The following is a 22,243-nucleotide window of genomic DNA, read 5'->3' on the forward strand; positions in this document are numbered from 1 at the left end:
TATTTGAAAGCTCTAAAATAGTTTCAGGTGCTCTAAGGGTCCAATTATCCATAAAAATTTTCTCATCCTTATAGGCGACAAACAGAACAAGCTGAAGTGTCATCTCAACTTTCTTTAATGCGATTTTTCAGTCTAAAATCAAAAGAAGAAAGTGGCATGGTTCTGTTGAAGATGATGATCATGGAGGTTCTGTGATTGTCTCCGGTTCGGGTTCAACGAGTTCAAAGAAGAAGGAAAGCCTACAACGCACCGTTTCATTAAAATAGAAGATGTTCTAAACGCTCCGTTTCATTAATGCTTAGAATCAATACGCATCGTTTTGAGTTGGTACTGAGAGTGTGGCTGAAGGTTGCTAAACGGTGTCGTGTGGCGAGGATCAAATGACCGTTGCAGATGGCGCGAAAAGCTGTTAGAAGCTCAGCTGTATTTCCTGGATTCATGGGCTTAGATCCCCAAAGATTAGGATTTTGTTTATACAGTTACAGTCATCATTTGTATACTATATAGAGAGTATTAGTGCTCAGATGTAAATTAAGAAAGAAAAACAATCATTTTGATCAAAAAGAATTTTTCTCTCATAAACTCTCTCTTCCTCTTTTCTCTCTTTCACTTTCTTCTACTCTGTATTTCTTTGTGTTTCTATGTGATTTTCTTTTCAATCTTTCTTCACTCTATAAGAACTTACTGCGTTTGTACGCTTTAAATCAGACCGAGATCGGACCGTAATGATGTAATAATTAATTTAATATAAAAATAAATAAAATAAAAATGAAAAATTAGCAATCTTCAATGATTAGGTAGATATTTCTTCTATTATTTCAATTGTTTTAGCACAATAGTACAACATAACAATATTTCAAAAACTAATATCTTAACTAAAAATAGTCAGATTTTTTATTTATAAGAAAAAATACTCAGGTTTCAATCTTAATAAATAAAAAAATCAATACTAATAGTTTAAAATTTAAAGTTTTAAACATAAGCAACCTTTTCTTAACCAAAATATAATAATAATAATAATAATAATAATAATATAAAATATGCAATGCAATGTACTTTAAAATTTAAAAAACTAGAGCCCATTCACTCATCCACTCACTCTTCCCAGGATAAGAGTCTTATTTAATATATATTGTTTTTAAATCTATTACCCCACCTCCCAAAACTTAGTTGTTCTTCCCCAAAATTAATATCAAAACTCACTTGCTCCCTCTCACAGATTCAGATTTTTCTTTTCTCAACTAACTCTCTCTCTCTCTCTCTCTCTCTCTCTTCACAACAAACATGAAACTATAGAGGAAAGGACATGGGGGTGTAGAAATCTCAAGAATGCCTTCTAGCATATGAATGACTTCCCTCGTGGAAGGCCTTGACGATGGCACATCCAGGATGCACCAAACTGCCACCATCAATAATTTCTTCACCCACTTCAGATCACTAAGAGCCTTCTCATCCTTCTCCACCAATCTTTCCACTTCACTTTACAGTAACATTCATAAGCCCATTGCATTAGAATTTCTGCACTCACCATCTCAATTTCCACACATCCCCTGCAGCAAGTGATCTCCAACAACATGACTCCAAAACTATAAACATCCACCTTTATTGTGATGGGTGTGTTCCTGAACCACTCTAGCGCAACATAGCCTTTAGTTCCCCTGATGCTAGTGAGAGTTTAGGATTGGTGGTTCATCAAAAGTTTTGCTAGTCCAAAGTCAGAAATTTTGGCTGTAAAACAATCATCCAAGAGTATGTTTTGAGGCTTTATGTCAAAATGAATGATTTGCATGCTACATTCTTCATGCAAGTACATTAGTCCCCTAGCAACTCCTAATGCAATCTGCACTCTTTGTTGTTGGGGAAAAATTCTAATCTCCTCTATATCTATGTGAATTAAAATATAAATACTACCAAGCAATAGCAATATTATGGAAACAAAAAAAAAATTCCAGCAAGCACCACATAAACACAACCACGCAAGAACACTAAATCTTACGTGAAAACCCCTCTAGTGTAGAGGAAAAAATCACGGAACAGCTCCAAAAAATATCCACTATGAAATAGAGATTACAACTATCAAGTTTAGTATAAACTTGAGTCCACAATAAATGAGATATATAACAAATAAATCTCAATGAGTAAATATAATCTCACCACAAATCTCCCAAGCTTTGGTCATTTCTCAATAAATGAAAAGCTAGCTAAGAAGACTTTTTGGAACAAGCTCATAAACGAGCTTTGGCAAATATGTGTGATGGAATCTGAGGGTGTCACGTGCACCCAACATTTGTTACCAACATGGTCTTACTACTCCAAAGAGGAAACTTGACAATGAGCCATTGAACATAAACTACTACACTAAAAGTCAATCATAATCACTTCGGTTTTAAATTCGATGCTAATACCTTTTTATAAACAGTGCCAAAAGAACCCTTACCCAATTCTTCTTGAACCCACCAGTAGCTTCTTCAAGATCCTTATATGTAAATGAACATAGATTCCTATCAAGATCTTATGTAGGAAAAATTTTGGAAAAAATTGATAGTTTTCCTTGCCACAAGTAGAATACAACTAGAGAAATTGCAGTTACAGAAAAGAAGTTAAAAAATACAAAAGTACCTAAGAGGATTGCAAGGATCAACATTGCTTGACTCTGCTTTCCATGGCCTGGATTTTGTGAAGAACTATTCAATTTCAATTTCTTGAACAATACTTTTCTTTCAACTTCATTGCTGTTGAGCCAACTTGGCAAGTAACTTTCTTCAGACATGATCGAGAATAGGTTGCTCCCAGAAGTCTAAAGATTAAAACGAGGTGCACGGTGTCGTTTCATTAAGTGCTTAATAAATGAAATGGTGCCATTCTTATAATTAGCTTAGCTTGTTAACACACTTATCAATACGATGTCGTTCTGATGAAGCCATCACTTGTGATTAAGTGGTTGTTACAAGCGCGGGAAATTCTGTTTTAGTTTGTTAGGTTGTACTTTCCAGCTGTAATTAGTTTCAGTTAGGGATGGCCATGGGTAGGGTATGGATCGGGTATACCCATACCCTACCCGAAATGTTTGCCCATAGATACCCAGATACCAATACCCATTATTATCCATATCCAATTCTTACTCGGATTTATTATCCATGGATATCCATACCCTACCTGAAACCCTTTTAATTTTTTCTTTTTAAAATCCAAAAACATTTTAACTTAAAAATTGAAACACATGCCCACGAGACTTTTTAATTTTTTCTTTTCATCTCTTTTTTCTTTCATTTTCTTGGCAAACAAATAGCCCTTTGATTTCATTTTCTTTTCTTTTTTTTCTTGGAAAAAATAACATTTTTTTTTCTAGGCAAACAATCAATGTGCTCTATTTTTGATTTACACCCAAAGTTTTTAGTGCATCATCTAACACATGAAGTATAGTAAAAAATAAGCTTAAAAACAAAATTAATTACTCTAGGTTCGAAAGCCCCAAATGAGTTTCAAATTGACATAACAATCAAATGCACATTGAGAAAGCAAAAGAGTGTTTCTTTATATGACAATCGGCAAGGTTTTGGAGAAACTCATTCATGAAATTAAACCCATAAAAAGAAATGGACATCAAGGTCGTAGAAAAGCCCCAAGACTCCAAAATTTCTCTTTTCCTTCAAGTTTTTCTCAACAACCAAACACAAAGAAAGAGATAGAGAAGGAGCAGAATGTATGGAAACCACAAATAGTGAGATCGGCGATATGGGTCCACGAACGGTTTTGTCGGCATCTCTAAAGTCTAGATCAACGACGGTAGGTCTACTCTAGTGATGCATGGTTCAATCTCCTCTGGGTTGAGAGAGTTTATTCAAAGATGGAGAAGACCACCGTAGTGGTGGTGCTGGTGATCGAAGTGATGAGTTCAAGGTACTGGGCCATGGAGGCTCGGGTGAGAGAAAGAGAGAGGGTGATGGTGAGGATGGAGGCTGAAAAGAGAGAGAGAGAGAGAGAGAGAGAGAGTTAGGGTTTTTATTTTTATTTTTTATATGGGTCGGGTATGGATAATATCCATACCTTACTCGAACTATTCAGGTAATATCCATACCCTACTCAATTAAGTTCTACCCATAAAGAGCCGGGTATTATCCAAAACATTTGGATCGGGTAGGGTAGGATATCCATTACCCAATGGATATGGCCATCCCTAGTTTCAGTTACCATATTTCTCTATAATTAGTTTGTTAATTTCTTTGTAATAAATGCCTAGCTACTTTTCCTCTGGTTTTGTTATTTTTGTTCACCCCTGAACATAATCCCAGGCACAGATTAGTCGAGTATTTCAGTTTTTCTTTATGCTTTGAAAAGAGTCAGGAATATGCTTAAACTTTTAAGATTGCAAGATTAATTTCTAAGTGGTTTGCAGATTTAATCATGGGAGAAGAATTGATGGGAAACAAAATATTAGCCGACCTATGTGTCTCAATTTTTACTCTCTTTTTTCTTTGATAATAAAATTTAGCCCATGTTTCTAAGAGCATAGTTGAAGTACGCGATGTCATCTATGAATATCAAAATATAATGTATATTGCAATAAAACAGTGTAATTGCATAGCATTACTTAATTTTTGAATTTATAATTAAATTTCTCACATATCATGTGTTAGAACCATATCTCTTCTCCATTGTACATCTGTAAATTCTATGTGTTTGTCAACGTAAAATAAAATATTCGGTGTTAACAATATAGACAACATTTAATTTATTGGCAAAATATATTTTTAAAATATTATTGTATTCAAAATTTATAAGGTGGTGTAACATTAAGAGTTAACAAGAGTAGCATGCTAAAAATGGAAGACAGTTATATCTTGCACAAACCATATCAATTTGATTGGTTCACAAGAGCAACTTGCCAATACTTTTTGGTCATGGAGGGTGGAGGCAAATGATGTAATTTAGTTGGGCTTTTCAATATTTGAAAGCTCTAAAATAGTTTCAGGTGCTCTAAGGGTCCAATTATCCATAAAAATTTTCTCATCCTTATAGGCGACAAACAGAACAAGCTGAAGTGTCATCTCAACTTTCTTTAATGTGATTTTTCAGTCTAAAATCAAAAGAAGAAAGTGGCATAGTTCTGTTGAAGATGATGATCATGGAGGTTCTGTGATTGTCTCCGGTTCGGGTTCAACGAATTCAAAGAAGAAGGAAAGCCTACAACGCACCGTTTCATTAAAATAGAAGATGTTCTAAACGCTCCGTTTCATTAATGCTTAGAATCAATACGCATCGTTTTGAGTTGGTACTGAGAGTGTGGCTGAAGGTTGCTAAACGGTGTTGTGTGGCGAGGATCAAATGACCGTTGCAGATGGCGCGAAAAGCTGTTAGAAGCTCAGCTGTATTTCCTGGATTCATGGGCTTAGATCCCCAAAGATTAGGATTTTGTTTATACAGTTACAGTCATCATTTGTATACTATATAGAGATTATTAGTGCTCAGATGTAAATTAAGAAAGAAAAACAATCATTTTGATCAAAAAGAATTTTTCTCTCGTAAACTCTCTCTTCCTCTTTTCTCTCTTTCACTTTCTTCTACTCTTTCTTTCATTCTCTGTATTTCTTTGTGTTTCTACGTGATTTTATTTTCAATCTTTCTTCACTCTGTAAGAACTTACTACGTTTGTACGCCTTAGATCAGACCGAGATAGGACCATAATGATGTAATAATTAATTTAATATAAAAATAAATAAAATAAAAATGAAAAATTAGCAATCTTCAATGATTAGGTAGATATTTCTTCTATTATTTCAATTGTTTTAGCACAATAGTACAACATAACAATATTTCAAAAACTAATATCTTAACTAAAAATAGTTAGATTTTTTATTTATAAGAAAAAATACTCAGGTTTCAATCTTAATAAATAAAAAAATCAATACTAATAGTTTAAAATTTAAAGTTTAAAACATAAGAAACCTTTTCTTAACCAAAATATAATAATAATAATAATAATAATAATAATAATAATATAAAATATGCAATGCAATGTACTTTAAAATTTAAAAAACTAGAGCCCATTCACTCATCAACTCACTCTTCCCAGGATAAGAGTCTTATTTAATATATATTATTTTTAAATCCATTACCCCACTTCCCAAAACTTAGTTGTTCTTCCCCAAAATAAATATCAAAACTCACTTGCTCCCTCTCACAGATTCAGATTTTTCTTTTCTCAACTAACTCTCTCTCTCTCTCTTCACAACAAACATGACTACGACAGGCAAGCTCCCCTCCGACCAAAATCAAGATCTTGCGATGGTAAGTTGTTTGCAGCGAAAGGAATGGAGTCAAGTTAGTCCATTCCTTGTCCAAATGGGATTTACAGTTTGGACTTCTAGCGATGCGAGCAAATAGATTACCAGTTTTTTTTTTTTTTTTTTCTTTTAATATTTGAAGAAAATATGTTACCGACCCATAAACCCGTGACCGGTTTAGAAGCCCGTGCAGTTTAACTGTGGTTCATGCGATTTCCAGCAAAAGTCAAATTCTGGTTCTATCAATTTAAAAAATCAAATTGTTGAACGGTTTTCAGTTAACTTAGTCAGACCGTACGGTTCGGTCCTAGTTTCAAAACCATGTCTTAGTGTTTTGTAATTAAGTGCTTTCTGATTTTCACCGTTTATAGAGTGAAAAATTTTGGAACTAACAATAATCATTCAAGTTGTTGGAGTTAGTCACATATTGGGATACGTGCAAAAGAGTTAGTCACAAATTGGATATTTGTACAACAAAGGAAAGAAAGCTACTACAATATCAAATTCAATTGGGTATTAAAGAGAATGTTCAATTGGTATATTGGGATAAGGCAAGATAGTCGTAAGATTTCTCATACTTGTAACCACTTGATTATTTTTATTTTTTGAGAAACAACCACTTGATTATTAATTAGTGGATTTTTGAGGGTGGTGATCTTAAATTCACCCGATGGAGTTTTTTCTTTGCGAGAGGTTTTTCCCATTAGTCAACAAATCTTTGAGTTATTTATTTTCTGCTGCATTTAGTTTATTTGGTGATTTTTTTGGTGCTTCATGATTTGCATATAATTTGACTTAATTAATCAACTTGGATAATTGAATTAATTAACCAGGGTCAATCTTTTTTAAACCCAACAATAGTGACCACGTGTAACCACATTATGCAAGCTGTGAGCCACTTACTGTATTAGGATTCCAAATTTAACAGTCTTAATCATAGAAATTTAGAAGGACAAACACAAGTAAACAATAGTAGGGGCGGCTCTACCCTTTATATATATATATATATATTTATAATATATTTTTTTTGTTAGTTTAATGGTATTTTACTTTATTCTTAAAAATATTTTTGCACACTCTAATTTAAATCTTATACACCCTTACTACAAGTATTTTCAACTCTAAGAGTACTAATAAGTGTTTGTGAACTGTAAGTGTCACTCTTTATTATAAATTTATATTATATATGTGTGAGTGTGTTTAAATTGTGTGCATTATTTTTTGTTATAATGTTATTTGTGTGAGTAATGATGTGCAGGGATATTTGTATGTACAGTATAAATATAATATAACTTTATATAATTTAATAATTTGGAAATAGAGAGTGTTTATTACATGTGTGTGTATTGTTATCATGTTATAATAACTTTTTGTTATAAAGTCAGAAAAATTCAAGAAAAAAAATTGTAAAGTTAGTGACTGTTTAAGCATTTATTTGGTTAAGTAGACACGTAGTGTATTATTTTATGTATGAATGAGTGTAGTTTTGTACATCAATAATTAATATAGAGCCAATAAGTTAAGTTTATTCATTTAGTTTAAAATATGTTTATAAAAACAATGACAAATTAATAGATAATTGCAACTGCATAAAAATAAAAATGTTAGACAAACTTAACAAATTAAAATGGTCATAACTACCCACATTGGCAGCAAATACTCATAACGAACTATCATGTAACAATTCAAAATTTGAAAACTTGTAGAAGGAAATTGTAAAACTTTTTTGTTTTTGGTCGATTACTTGATATATTCAAGTTCTCTTTTCATTAAAAATTTTTTAATTTAAGTTTCTTAATGAACCCCCTAAACAAAATTCCTAAAACCGCCACTAAACAACAAAGAGATCAGAGTTATGCTAAAACATGTTGGAGCTAATTTGTGGTTTTCACTTTCTACATTCTATTGGTTTCCAAAATTGGCAAGATCAGTGAATCTTGTTCAAAAGAAGCATGCTTGTGAAATAATGACATTTTTCAGATGAAAGGCACAATATGCTTCTAATGGTTGCAGTACTGCTTGTAACAATCAGCTATCAAATGGTACTAAGCCCTGCTTGATCCATCACCGCCCAGGTGATCATTTTCTAGGGGTAACAATGGTGGAGTTAGGAATTTGTAATGGAAGCAAATAAAAAATAAAATAATTTTTTATATTTTCTTATATATACAGCTTTTATATTATATAAAATAATCTAAAATAGTATTATAAATCCAATTTAGTATACAATACAACTATATTGTACAATAATTTTAAAAAGTTATTAATAGTTTAAAGATCAAGAAGACAACAACCATTGAACACATAAATTAATATATATAAATAACTAATCATACATTTTTTGTCAAATTAATAATAACTTATTTTATTTATATGTAATAACAATTTTTTAAATATATATGATAAAGAAAAATAGTAACACACCCAGGAGTAGGATTGGAAGTAAATGTGAAACGAAGAAAAAAAATAGTAACTGATATAAGTTTTTGCTTTTTAAGTGTATGGATTTTTAACCATACACATGGTCGCTCCAATGTCCTAGAAAGAAGGTTTATTTATTTTTTAACAATGAGCAAAAATTTGAAACATTTTCCTTTCTTTCTTTCTTATAGAATTAATTATTTAAAGACTAGTGTTACAAACACAAAATTTTCATAAAAATTTCAACAAAATTTAGGTGACAATTTATTAAAGTTAGGTAAAAAAGTAATGTATTAACCCAAAAAAAAAAAAATGATGTTGGTTGTAGGTCCAGATAAAAACTAGTTACAACTTGCTATTTCACCTTTATTGTGAAATTATTGTAAAAATATTATGAAAGTAGCATTAAAATAATCATATTCAAGCTTATTTTAGTTGTATTTAAACAAATTTTAGGGTTATATTCAAAATTTTATTTTAGGGGATTAAAACAATTTTTTAAATTTTATATATAAAAATTATGTTTTGGCCAGGTAACGCCGCCCCCGTGTGGATTAGGTCTAGGTCTTCTTAATTATTTTTTTTTTTTTTATAACACTAGGTTAAATAATGCAGTGTTCATAATGCTAGTAATATGAATAGTGTTCACTTTTCACTATTAAGCACCTTCCAAGAAAGAACTTACAAGTTGAGAGAGCACAAAAAGCAACCATGTGTTAGTCCGGTGTTCACATGAACACACTTAACTAAAAGGCTAAAAACCCTTGACTTTGGGTCTTCTTGAGTAGTAGGACCTAATATAAAATGTAAACAGATTTTCGTGGTAGTGGGTGGAAAGACTCCTTCGATGCCAAGGACCTTGACTTTAGGTCTTCATCAACAATGCTTAGACTTTCAAAGAAAGCACAAGATAGAATCTAGGAAAGTGTTGTGAAATTTTAAAGTACTCGCAAGTGTACGAACCGTACCGAAGTATAGTTTGACAAGAATGAGGTCGAACCCACAGGGACTTGAATGAACGTAAGAAAATTAATTAAATCTTAACCAAATTAATCCTAATCTAGTTTAATAAAAATTGGTTGTTTTGAAATTAAATAAACTAAGAAAATAATAAAATTAAGCAAATAGTTAAACTAAGCAAGAGATATAAAACAATAAAAAGATGTAAACAATCAAGGGAAAGGAATTAAGATTTTGGAATCCGCCTTGCAAGTCATATCAGCATATATTTATGATCATTAATTTTTCCCAACTCACTACATGATAATCTAGAAATCAATAAATTAATATATATAAATAACTAATCATACATTTTTTGTCAAATTAATAATAACTTATTTTATTTATATGTAATAACAATTTTTTAAATATATATGATAAAGAAAAATAGTAACACATCCAGGAGTAGGATTGGAAGTAAATGTGAAACGAAGAAAAAAAATAGTAACTGATATAAGTTTTTGCTTTTTAAGTGTATGGATTTTTAACCATACACATGGTCGCTCTCTTGAAATTGGAGCAAGCACTAAAAAACCTTCTTGGACTTAAAAATCTATAGAGCATTTATCAAAATACTTGATCAAACAAAAAGAAAAGCTAAGAAAAAATAAAAGGGAGAAAAAGAGACAAAGAGAATGAGAATAGAATCACATATATAAATACAGATTTGTTGGCTGTAATGGTGGTGTAATTTTTTGCTAATGAAGAAGAAAAATGTAGGGAAAATAGCTTCATTCCCCTGTCAATGGCTAGGTAAGCCAATGTCCTAGAAAGAAGGTTTATTTATTTTTTAACAATGAGCAAAAATTTGAAACATTTTTCTTTCTTTCTTATAGAATTAATTATTTAAAGACTAGTGTTACAAACACAAAATTTTCATAAAAATTTCAACAAAATTTAGGTGACAATTAAAGTTAGGTAAAAAAGTAATGTATTAACCCAAAAAAAAAAATGATGTTGGTTGTAGGTCCAGATAAAAACTAGTTACAATTTGCTAATTCACCTTTATTGTGAAATTATTGTAAAAATATTATGAAAGTAGCATTAAAATAATCATATTCAAGCTTATTTTAGTTGTATTTAAACAAATTTTAGGGTTATATTCAAAATTTTATTTTAGGGGATTAAAACAATTTTTAAAATTTTATATATAAAAATTATGTTTTGGCCAGGTAACGCCGCCCCTGTGTGGATTAGGTCTAGGTCTTCTTAATTTTTTTTTTTTTTTTTATAACACTAGGTTAAATAATGCAGTGTTCATAATGCTAGTAATATGAATAGTGTTCACTTTTCACTATTAAGCACCTTCCAAGAAAGAACTTACAAGTTCAGAAAGCACAAAAAGCAACCATGCGTTAGTCCGGTGTTCACATGAACACACTTAACTAAAAGGCTAAAAACCCTTGACTTTGGGTCTTCTTGAGTAGGACCTAATATAAAATGTAAACAGATTTTCGTGGTAGTGGGTGGAAAGACTCCTTCGATGCCAAGGCCCTTGACTTTAGGTCTTCATCAACAATGCTTAGACTTTCAAAGAAAGCACAAGATAGAATCTGGGAAAGTGCTATTATATCGTCATTTTTTTAGAAGAGGTTCAAATTACTCATAGTTTTAGCTTACAATTTTTTTAAACCATACATTTCTAAAATATGTAATGGTTTCTCATTATATATATATATATATATATGGTTTATAATTTAATTGGTTTTAGAATCTTTGATTTTTGCACCCAATAATTTATTGCCACAAAAATTAAAAAAGACACATGACAAAAAATTAGACTCCAATTGAAATCCAACTTAAAATCTAATTAGATTTGGACTGTTCGATTTTTACACTCAATAATTCACTTGGCACAAAATTAAAAATTAAATAGGACACGTGGTGCAAATTAAGAATCCAATTAAAATCTAATTAGATTTTTTCTAAGATTTGGCTATTAATATATATATATATATATATATATATAGGCATGAATTATGGAGCAATGGTTTTAAACTATACCAATCCCACTTCATTTTTACAATCCACTTCGAAAAGACACACGAAATTTCCTCATCATGCTGTTGAGCCAATATGGTTTCATCTTGGAGGCCAATAATGGCCTATCCTTGTCTCATGTATTCTTAGCAGTTTTATCTCTTTAGTGAAAGAACTTATGCTAGGCCTTTCAATCTTTTTTCATTCCTTAATGAAATTCTTTATTGATGGAAGAAAAGGAATTATCTTCTTCAAACTTTTTTTTTCTTTTAATTTAAATATTAGTATTAAAAAAATTTTGATGGTGGTGAGTGGAAAAATACCGGAATGTGAAGTTTTGAGTATCGTAGTCGAGGTGTTCTTAAATAATGCAAAGTTCATAATGCTAATGATATGGATTAGTGTTCATTGTTCACTATGAAGCACTTAAAAGTTGTGAAAGCACAAAAAATGGCACCAAATCATTGGCCTTTGTTGAATCGAGGTCATTTAAATAATGCAAAGCTCATAATATTATTAGAATATGTGAACTAGTCATCATTATGAAACATTTTCTAAGAAGGTGCTAGATAGGGATTAGGAAAGCGCCATTTCCGCCAAAGATTTTGGCGGAGTCTTTTTGAGTTCATAGGCTTTGTTAAATAAAGCAAAGCTCATAATAACATTAGTATGGGCTTGTCATGAATTATAGCATGTTCCAAGAAAGTTCAAATACATATGCAATTTGAAAATAAACACCATCGACCCTTGACTTTAGGTCTTCTTGAGTAGGACCTAATTGCAAAAACTTGAGAAAGAAGGCAATCATAAGAGTTAATTAATTAAAAAGTATTTGTTCATCAAAGAAAATGAATGATCTTTTGCTACCTTTTTATTTATACTATTAGTAAAATATAAAAAGATTTTCATGGTAGCTGGGTGGAAAGGTGCCTTGGATGCCAAGTCTTAGTCTAAGTCTTCTTCAACAATGCAAAGACTTCTGGAGAAAGCACAAGATAGAATCTAGGAAAGCGCCATTATTTCAATATTGTATGTAACTTTTTTACTTGATAAATGATGACTTCAGAGATAGGGAGGAAAACTTAAATATATTATATTGGGGAAGAAAAAAACTAGAAATTATTAACTTGATAATGTTTGTACTTAGTATTCAAGTCTATTGATGTTTGGTGATGTTTGGAAAATGGCTTTAAAAGGAACGAACATTGCATTATTAATTTATTAAAACAATTGAGAGTATTTGCGTTCATTTAGGTTTTAGCCAAAAAATTTCTCCTATTCTACAATAAGGATCTATTAAAAAAAAAAATTAAAAATTAGCTAACTATTTTGAAAATTTTGAACATATTCACAACAAATCATATATGATAAGCTATTATTGATTTTAATTTGAATCTATCACTAAAATTATTTTTTTGCTCACTTAGAAACAATCAATAATAATCTATCATTTATAATTTATTATGAAAGTGTTGTAAAAATATTATTGATGTAGCATTTTTTTAAAAATTATCAAACATTTTCCTTTATAAGTAGTGATGCTATAGGATCACCACTGTTACCCCTTGAAAAAATAGTGGACCCGCGCACTAAGATCAAGTCAAAAATTCACGTCTTCTCATGTTTTGAATACTAGTATTTAAAAAGTGATGCTATGGGATCTTTGGGATCATAAAGCCATAACCACTGCAAAATATGGCTCCTTCAACACTGGTTCATTTTCGTTCTCTCACGCTTCTACTTCTGCTTCTTCCTCTCCTTCCCACTGTTTTCACCTACAGCAATGATGAATGCAAAATGTTGCCAGAATCACCTTTACTTGCACAGCTACGATCTGATTCATGGACGTCACCTTCAGGTGAATTTGCATTTGGATTTCATATTCTTCTAGACGGTGAGAACTTTAATCACTTCTTGCTTGCACTTTGGTTTAAGAAAATAAAAGTTCAGACCATAGTTTGGTCTGCAAATGGCAATAAACCAGCACCAGAAGGTTCTGAACTGAAGCTGAATAGCTACAATGAGTTTGTTCTCAATAACCCTCAAGGCGTAGAATTATGGAAGGTTAAAACGAATGGTTATAAACCTAGTTGCATAGCTATGCTAGATAATGGAAACTTGGTGATTAGAGACAAGTATAATAATCCTGTATGGGAGAGCTTCAAAGAACCTACTGATACAATTTTTCCAGGGCAGATACTACACAAGCCTAGCAAGCTCAGGTCTCACACATCTAAGACTAGCCATTTTAAAGGGCGCTTTCAGCTTTATTTGCAAAAGGATGGAAATCTAGTGCTTTATTCTTTGTCTATGCCATCTGAAGACATTGAGAAACCTTATTTTGCCTCCATGACACTGCGATGGGATTCACAGTTGATCTTTAATGAGGCTGGATACATCTACATCCAAGACGCAGTGAAGACCTACAAGACCTACAAGACCTACAATCTTACTAGGCAAGACCCAGGCTCAAGAGAAACTTTCTACCACATGGCTAGGATTGATCATGATGGAGTCAGACTATACAAACACCAAAGGGACAATACAAGTGATGGGAGCTGTCCTTCATCATGGACCATCGTGCAAGGCATTCCTGATGATATATATATGTGGTGCATTGGCCAGTGATCATGTTAATGCTGGTAATGGGTTCTGCGGACCCAATGGCATTTGTAGTACCTCAGATAATTCAAGTGCATGGGAGAGCATTTTGCTCATGTCCTGATGAATTTTCTCACTTGATCCAACTTGACAATTGGGCAGCGTGTAAACCAATTTTCCATTGCCTAGCTGCCACAAGGGATGGAAAAAAAATAAAGAGCTTGTAGATTTTGTAAAGCTTAAAAACGTGGACTTTCCATTCACTTCATATAAACTAGTTGAAGGACCTCAGGTTAATGAGGCAAGCTGTAGACAGTTATGCCTCGACGATTGCTTGTATGTTGTGGCCATTTATGAGGAAAAAAGTAATTTATGTTGGAAGAAAACGTATCCTCTGTCCAATGGAAGACAAAGCCCCAATATTACTAGAATAACTCTCATCAAGGTACCTAAAGATCATGGTTCAGATAAGAAAGACCAGTCTCTGGTAGATATCTTGGCACTACTCCTTGGTAGCTATGTATTTCTCAATAGTCTTTTCTTCTTAATTAGTTCTATGGCTGTTTACTACTTATACTATAAAAAGATGAAATTGGCATGGAATATTGATAGAACACTTGCAACAAATGTGAGAAACTATACATATAAAGAACTCAAAGAAGCAACCAGGGGCATCAAGCAAATATTGGGTAGAGGTGCTTTTGGAATAGTAGAAGAGATCTCAACATCAAATCCATTAAATGGAAGAAAAGAAATTATCTTCTTCAAACCTTTTTATTTTATTTTATTTCAGTAAAATATAAAAAAGATTTTCATGGTAGTGTCTAATGAGAGGAAAGACGCCTTGAATACCAAGTCTTAGTCTAGGTCTTCTTCAACCATGCAAATTAAGGCTTTAGAAGAAAGCACAATATAGAATCTACAAATAACAGGGGAATTGAGAGATAGAAAGGAAAACTTGAAGATATTAGATCTATGAAAAACAAAACTAAAAATGAAAAATTGTCCGAAATTTATTAACTCGATAATTTTCGAACTTAGTATTCATGTGTATTGATGTTTGGTCATAGTTGGAAAATAGATTTAAAAGGAACACACTTTGCATTATTAATTTATTAAAACAATTGATAGCATTCACATTCATTTAAGATTTAGCCAAAAAGATTTCTACTATTCTAAAAAAAGAATCTATTTTAAAAATAAATAAATTAGCTAACTATTTTTAGAATGAAAAAGTTAACCTTTAAAATAGTCTAGAGGAAAACTCCTCCAGCTGTTGCAACAATTGCTAAGATCGTCCACATATGGTAAAAACAAATAAAATAGCAGTAAAAGTATAAATTAAATCAAAACATGTGATAATTAGGCAACATATCCACTTAGTGTAACCAAAACTTCTAAAATCTTTTATTATACGGTATTAGTATTATGCCCATACAATGTATGCTTTAATAAAAAAAAAAAAATTATATGTAAATTAAATCAATATTTCACTAATATAATGAAATTGAAGATTGCTAACTTGTAAAAGAGATTTTAACTCTTGGGATAGGTACATTTTGGATGGTGATTTACTGAGAATAAAAATCATTTTTCATTCCTTAATGAAATTCATTATTGATCGAAAGAAAATGAATTACCTTCTTCAAACCTTTTTTCCCTTTTAAATATTAGTATTCAAAGCATGGAAAGACACGTGAAGTTTTGACTATTGTGGTCGTTCTAGGTCTTCTTAAATAATGCAAAGTTCATAATGCCAGTGATATGGATTAATGTTCACATTTCACTATGAAGCACTTTCCAAGAAAGCAGTTATACAAGTTGAGAAAGCACAAAAATGGCACCAGTCTTTGGCCATTGTTGAATCGGGGTCATTTAAATAATGCAAAGCTCATAATATTATTAGAAGAATATGTGAGCTAGTCATCATTAATTTATGAAACATTTTCTAAGAAGGTGCTAGATAGGGACTAGGAAAGCACCATTAACGCCAAAGATTTTGGCCGAATCTTTTCGAGTTTATAGGTTTTATTAAATAATGAAAAATGTTCATAATACCATTATTAGTATGGACTAGACATCAATTAAAGCATGTTCCAAGAAAGTACTTATACATACACAATTTGAAAAGCACCATGGACCCTTGACATTGGTCTTCTTGAGAAGGACCTAATTGCAAAAAGTTGAGAAAGAAGACAAATCATAAGAGTTAATTAATTCAAAGTATTTATTCATTATAGAAAATGAATGATCTTCTTAACCTTTTTATTTTATATTAGTAAAATATAAAAAGATTGTCGTCTTAGTGGGTGGAAATTAAGATGCATTGGATACCAAGTCTTAGTCCAGGTCTTCTTCAATGATATAAAGACTTTCGAAGAAAGCACAAGATAGAATTTGGAAAAGCACCATTTTTAAATGTAACTTTTTTACTTATTTTTTTTTTTTTTTTTTTTTTTTTTTTGAGAATCAATAGAGAGGAAAACTTGACTATATTAGAATGGAAAAGAAAGTTGAACATTAACTCCATAATGTTCGTACTTAGTATTCATGTCTATTGATGTTTGGTGATAGTTGGAAAATAGCTTTAAAAGGAATGCACTTTGCATTATTAATTTATTAAAACAATTGAGAGCATTTACGTTCATTTAGGATTTAGCCAAAAAATTTCTACTATTCTACAATAAGAATCTTTTTTTTTTAAATTGAAAACTATTTTAAAATGAATAAGTTAACCTTTAAACTAATCTGGAGGAAAACTCCTCCAACTCTTGTGACGATTGCTAAAACCATCCACCTGACCTATTAATTAGGTCAACAATCATGTAACTTATTTAAATAATACATCTAGATGGTTAATGACTTGCATGTAATGAGTTAGAGGAGATCCCACCAAACTAATTCTCTATTTTATTTAAGGAAAAAGTTTGGCCCTAAATATGTTTGGAACTATATTACGGTGGATTAAAATCGTTGTAATAAGTTTTAAAACTATTATGATGACTTCTTTACTTATTGCAGCGATTTTAAACCGCCAAAATAAGTCAAGCAACTTTCAAATTTTTTTAAAATTTTGAAAACCCGGTTTTTTACTTCAGACCTATTGCGATAGTTTCAAACCGCCGTAATAAGTCTTTAAATTCGGAAAAAAAAAAGGTCCCAACTTAATGAGTTATTACGACACTTTTAAAACTGTTGTTGTCAGGTTCTAAATATTAGGATTAAATATTTAGATTACTGCTTTTATATATGTTGGCAAACCAAGATCAAAACATGTCTAGATTATGTGTTAGACATTGCTCATGATGATTCAAGTTAGGATTCAAGTACATTCAAGCTACAGAAAGAAGGGTTAAATTTCAGTGAAGCTCAACCAATCAAAAATCGCAAACATGAAATTTCTACAAAATTCTATTTCAATCCAAACTTTGCTTAAACGTTTAGGGTTTTAAGTGAAAAAGTTCATGGTATAAAAGAAAAAACCTAACTATGTTTTAAAGGTTCTTGGAAGTCTTGTGAGTTACTCCTCTGAGATCTAAGAGGTTCTGTACCTTCTAACTCAACAAGTATATGCCAGATCAAGAGATCTACAATCAAGAACTAGTGGAAACAGGTTGCTGCAAAATATCAACGACTGACGGTGATTCGAAACCTTTGAGTGAGATCTCAAAGTCACAAACATGGGTGTTTGTGTGCTGCAAATTCAAGATAGAAGTGTCCATGGATTTAAAGCTACACGTGGTCGTGTGAGTAAGTTCTACAAGAGGCATCTTTAGATTTTAGAGAGAAAATCTATTGTAATCTTCCATTCTATCATAGCGGATTTGTTTTACCTTGAGGATAGCTAAGTTAAATCCTCCCCAAGTTTTCTATCTTAAAATTGTTGGTTTCATTAGTTTTCCTAGGTAATCATATCGCTTGTCTTCTTTACTTTTCCACACTTAGTGATATGATTGTATGTGTTTAACCTAGATCTGAATAATCTAAGTAACTACTTGGCTAATTAATTAGGTTAGACAGTTTGGTTTTAAGGGATCTAAACATAAACAAACAGCCGCAATAGATCATTAAAACCTGAGAAATGTTAAAACCTATAGCGGCAGTTTTAAAACCGCCGTAATAGATCTTTAAAATTCAAAAAACTTAATGAGCTATTACGGTGGTTTTAAAACTGCCACTATAGATCATTAAGTTGGGATTTTTTTTTTTTTTTTTTCTGAATTTTAAAGATCTATTACGGTGGTTTTAAAACTGTCCCAATAAAAACTATAACAGCGGTTCTAAAACCATCGTAATGGGTCTTCAATATGATCAAACCTATAGCGACAGTTCTAAAACCGTTGTAATTGGTCATACCATATATATATATATATATATATATATATTTCAAACCTATAGTAGCAGTTTTAAAATGCCATAATAGCCCTACCTATTCTGGCAATTTCAAGATTTTTGTAGTGATGGTTTTTATATATGATTGGATGTGTGTGTTGGGCGGCATCCCTTTGATGTCTTTTATTGAGGTTTCCAACTCTCTTTCATCTTTCCCTTTAGTTTGTATTCTTTGAAAAGGGAGTGTATACATCTTTTTATGTTTCCTCTCTTTTCCTTTTCTAATAAAACTATTTATTTATTAAAAAAAAAAAGAAAAAACTAACCTATATAAATTCTCCTAAGATGCAGAAGAATGGTAATAATTTGAAATACTTCAGGGGAAGTCTCAAACTTAACCATGGGGTTGGGTGCTTCTAAATAATGTCAATAGAAGAACCAATGTGAATTTTCTTTAAAAAAAATTATATGGTTTGTATTGTATGGAACTTGCTATTTAGGCGAGTCTTTATTGACTTCTCCAAAATCCTACTTTTTTTGGTCCACAGGGTATTGAATTTCAATATTTTTCTAGATTGTTTTATGGGGGCACAAATGCTACCTAGAAACTCATGGAAAGTTACTGGAGGGATCTGTTGAGGATAGTTTCAATATGGGAAAATAGAGGTTTTTGGAACCAGATTTGGAGACTAAATGCGCAGCCAAAACCTATACTCTTTGCTTGAAAGGTGATCAACAATATTTTACTTATGAATTAGCTCAATCTATATTGTAGGAAAATAATTTCATTATTCTCAAATGAAATATGTGGGATAGTGCAAAATCAGTGACACATATATTATGGGAGTGCTCAGAAGTGCTGGAAGTCTAAAACAGACCAACCATGATGTTTCCATATGTATGGTGTTCTTCTATCTTTTACTGAACTGTTGGGTAAAACAAAATGGCATGTCATGGAGGTGGAGGTCATGTTGAATATAGCCTGGCTATTATGGTACAATCGGAACCAAAGGTAGGTGGGTGAAGCTCTAGAGATAGCAGTGAATTTGGTGCATACATCCTCTAATCTTGCTATGGAATTTATGGCAGATCAGAAAAGTAATTAGACGAGAATGTCTATTGAAGAGTGTAGATGGAGACCTCCTATAGGTATGTATATTATAAGGTAAATTTGGCTATGTAGGAATTACAAAACAGTGCTTATTATATATATATATATATATATATATTGCAGAATAGTATATGGTATTGTTTGGGGGTAGTTCGTGATAGTGGAAACTAATGTACAGCAGCTATATGTTCCCCAAAAAAAAAAAAAAAAGCATCAGGGAATGGCCAAATTGGAGTCATGAAATTGTTATGGTTGTTTGTAGTTGTTCCTATGAATGATTATTTGATTAAGTTTGTCTTTCATTATTCTCCTTTAGGTTCGGTAAGATTTTGGACGAGTTGGTCACTTAAGTCTAGGAAGAGTTGTAGACTTTGTTGGACAAGTTGTTCACTTCACATTTTTTATAACTTGTTTTAGCAACTTTTCAAACATGAATAATTCATTATAGTGAAGAGTTTTCACCTTTTAATTTTTTTACAATTACTATTACAATTATGATAATTCATGTAAAATTAGAATACCTTTTTGTATAAAATATACTTTCATAAGAATTTTGCGCGTGTATCGCATGGGTTAGCAACTAATTTTATATATATAACAAGGACAAAATTGCTAAATGCCCTTTTCTCCTAAATTAAGTAGCGTTTTACCTCCTTTCCCAAACTAATTAGGAAAATGCCCATCTTTTGAAAATCGATTTTCTCAAAATCGAGTTAAGCCCTATAGCAGCGTTTTTAAAGAGCCTATAGTGACGTTTTCAAGACTTATAGTAACGTTTTGTAACTCGACTTCCATTAAATCGAATTATAGACAATTTTTTTAATTTTTTTTACCTATAACTCGATTTCATATAAATCGAGTTATAAAACGCCACTATAGGTCCTGAAAACGTCATTATAGGCTACTTAAAAACGCCACTATAGGGCCTAACTTGATTTTGAAAAAATCGATTTTCAAAAAAGGGGCATTTCTCTAAGTAATTTGAAAAATAGGGCAAAACGCTACTTAGTTTTCCCAAAAATGGCATTTAGCAATTTTGTCCTATATAACAATAATCCAATTCCATAACTATATACACCAACATGCATAGAAATTATAAACACTGAAATATTCTAAAATATTTAATTTTAAAAAAGAAAAATATTACAGCTAAAATAATAACTTGGTTCCTAGCACGAAGCATAATGGGTTTAGTGACAATTGACACGCCCAAATCGCTAAACCAGTTGGAGCAAATCCTTCTGGAAAATCCAGCAATGAAAGATGCAAATAAACAATTTAACTAATTAATGTAACAAACAATGTAATACACATTACACAATACGAAAGCACAAACAAATTCCTTTGTAATGCAAGAATTACTCATAATCCACGTTTCGAACACGAAAAATATTTCACATGGCCTATCATCTTAGCCAATTATTGTGATGAATCATAGAACTTTTTCAATGACATAAATAAAATAAAATGAACAGTTCAACACTAAATCTATTTGCCACGATGGAGAAAAAAAAGACTATATATCTTTATAAAAACTTAAATTTATAAAGACTAAAATTAAATATCTTAAAAGATATGGACCACTTTAAGCCTTTTCTAGTAAAATTTGTAATAGTCTATGTAGCACGGATATAGGCATGATACGTACACGTTGAGGATATGACAATTAATTAATTAATATTTATTTTTAGGTATAGATATTTTATATTATTTTGGATTTAAAATTAAAGTATGTAACAACAATGAAATGTTTAAAAATATACCTAAAATTAATTTAAAAATAATAAAATATTGTTTAAAGTACGAACAAAAGAGTTCCAATAAACTAGACACCCATAAAAAGAGTTCAAATAAACAACATTCAACATCAAAATAGAACAAGTGAATTTAAAAATGATTTTTTTTTCTTTCTAAGTGTATACTTGACACGTTTGTGTCTTTGTCAGATACGTGTCAGACGCCATGTACGTTGGCAATTTAGCCGTGTCCGTGCTTCCCGGGTAATAGTTTATATATATATATATATATTATTTGGTTATTGATAGTGTGAAAGAAAAAAAAAATCAGTAGTTCATCATACAAATATATGTCCTTTCGAAATCTCACTATAATCTGAAAGCTATTGAATTTGTACAAAGCAAGTGTAGATGGGCTTGAATTTTCTGAGTAAATAGTAACCTGGGATTTTAAAAGAAAAGGTGATAAAAGATAATGGTTATTTTTAAAAAGGATTAAAAAAAATAAAAGAAGAAAAGAATAGGTTTGTTATGATTAAAAGAGAGACGGAAGACAGTGATTGGCCCATGAATGAAAGAATCATGAAGTAAAAATAAAAATAAAAATTAGAGAAACATAAAGGTAATATAGATGGACAAAATTGCCCTTTGCCCTTTTCGGGAAAATTAAATAGCTTTATACTCCCCTTTCCCAAACTAATTAAGGAAATGCCCCTCTTTTAAAACTCGATTTGTGATAAATCGAGTTAGATCCTATAGTAGCATTTTTAAGGACCTAT

General features: G+C 31.2%; 1 protein-coding gene across 1 annotated transcript; it reads left to right on the top strand.

Moving 5' to 3' along the window:
* Positions 1–13,374: 13,374 nt before the first annotated feature.
* On the top strand, positions 13,375–14,421 carry LOC112006900 (G-type lectin S-receptor-like serine/threonine-protein kinase LECRK3). Its single transcript, XM_024039206.2, has one exon. It carries the CDS (start codon positions 13,380–13,382, stop codon positions 14,310–14,312), a length of 933 nt encoding a protein of 310 aa, XP_023894974.2. The 5' UTR covers positions 13,375–13,379; the 3' UTR covers positions 14,313–14,421.
* The last annotated feature ends 7,822 nt before the right edge of the window (positions 14,422–22,243 follow it).

Source organism: Quercus suber, unplaced genomic scaffold, assembly GCF_002906115.3.
Source record: "Quercus suber isolate HL8 unplaced genomic scaffold, Cork oak 2.0 scaffold_946, whole genome shotgun sequence".
NCBI lineage: Eukaryota > Viridiplantae > Streptophyta > Magnoliopsida > Fagales > Fagaceae > Quercus > Quercus suber.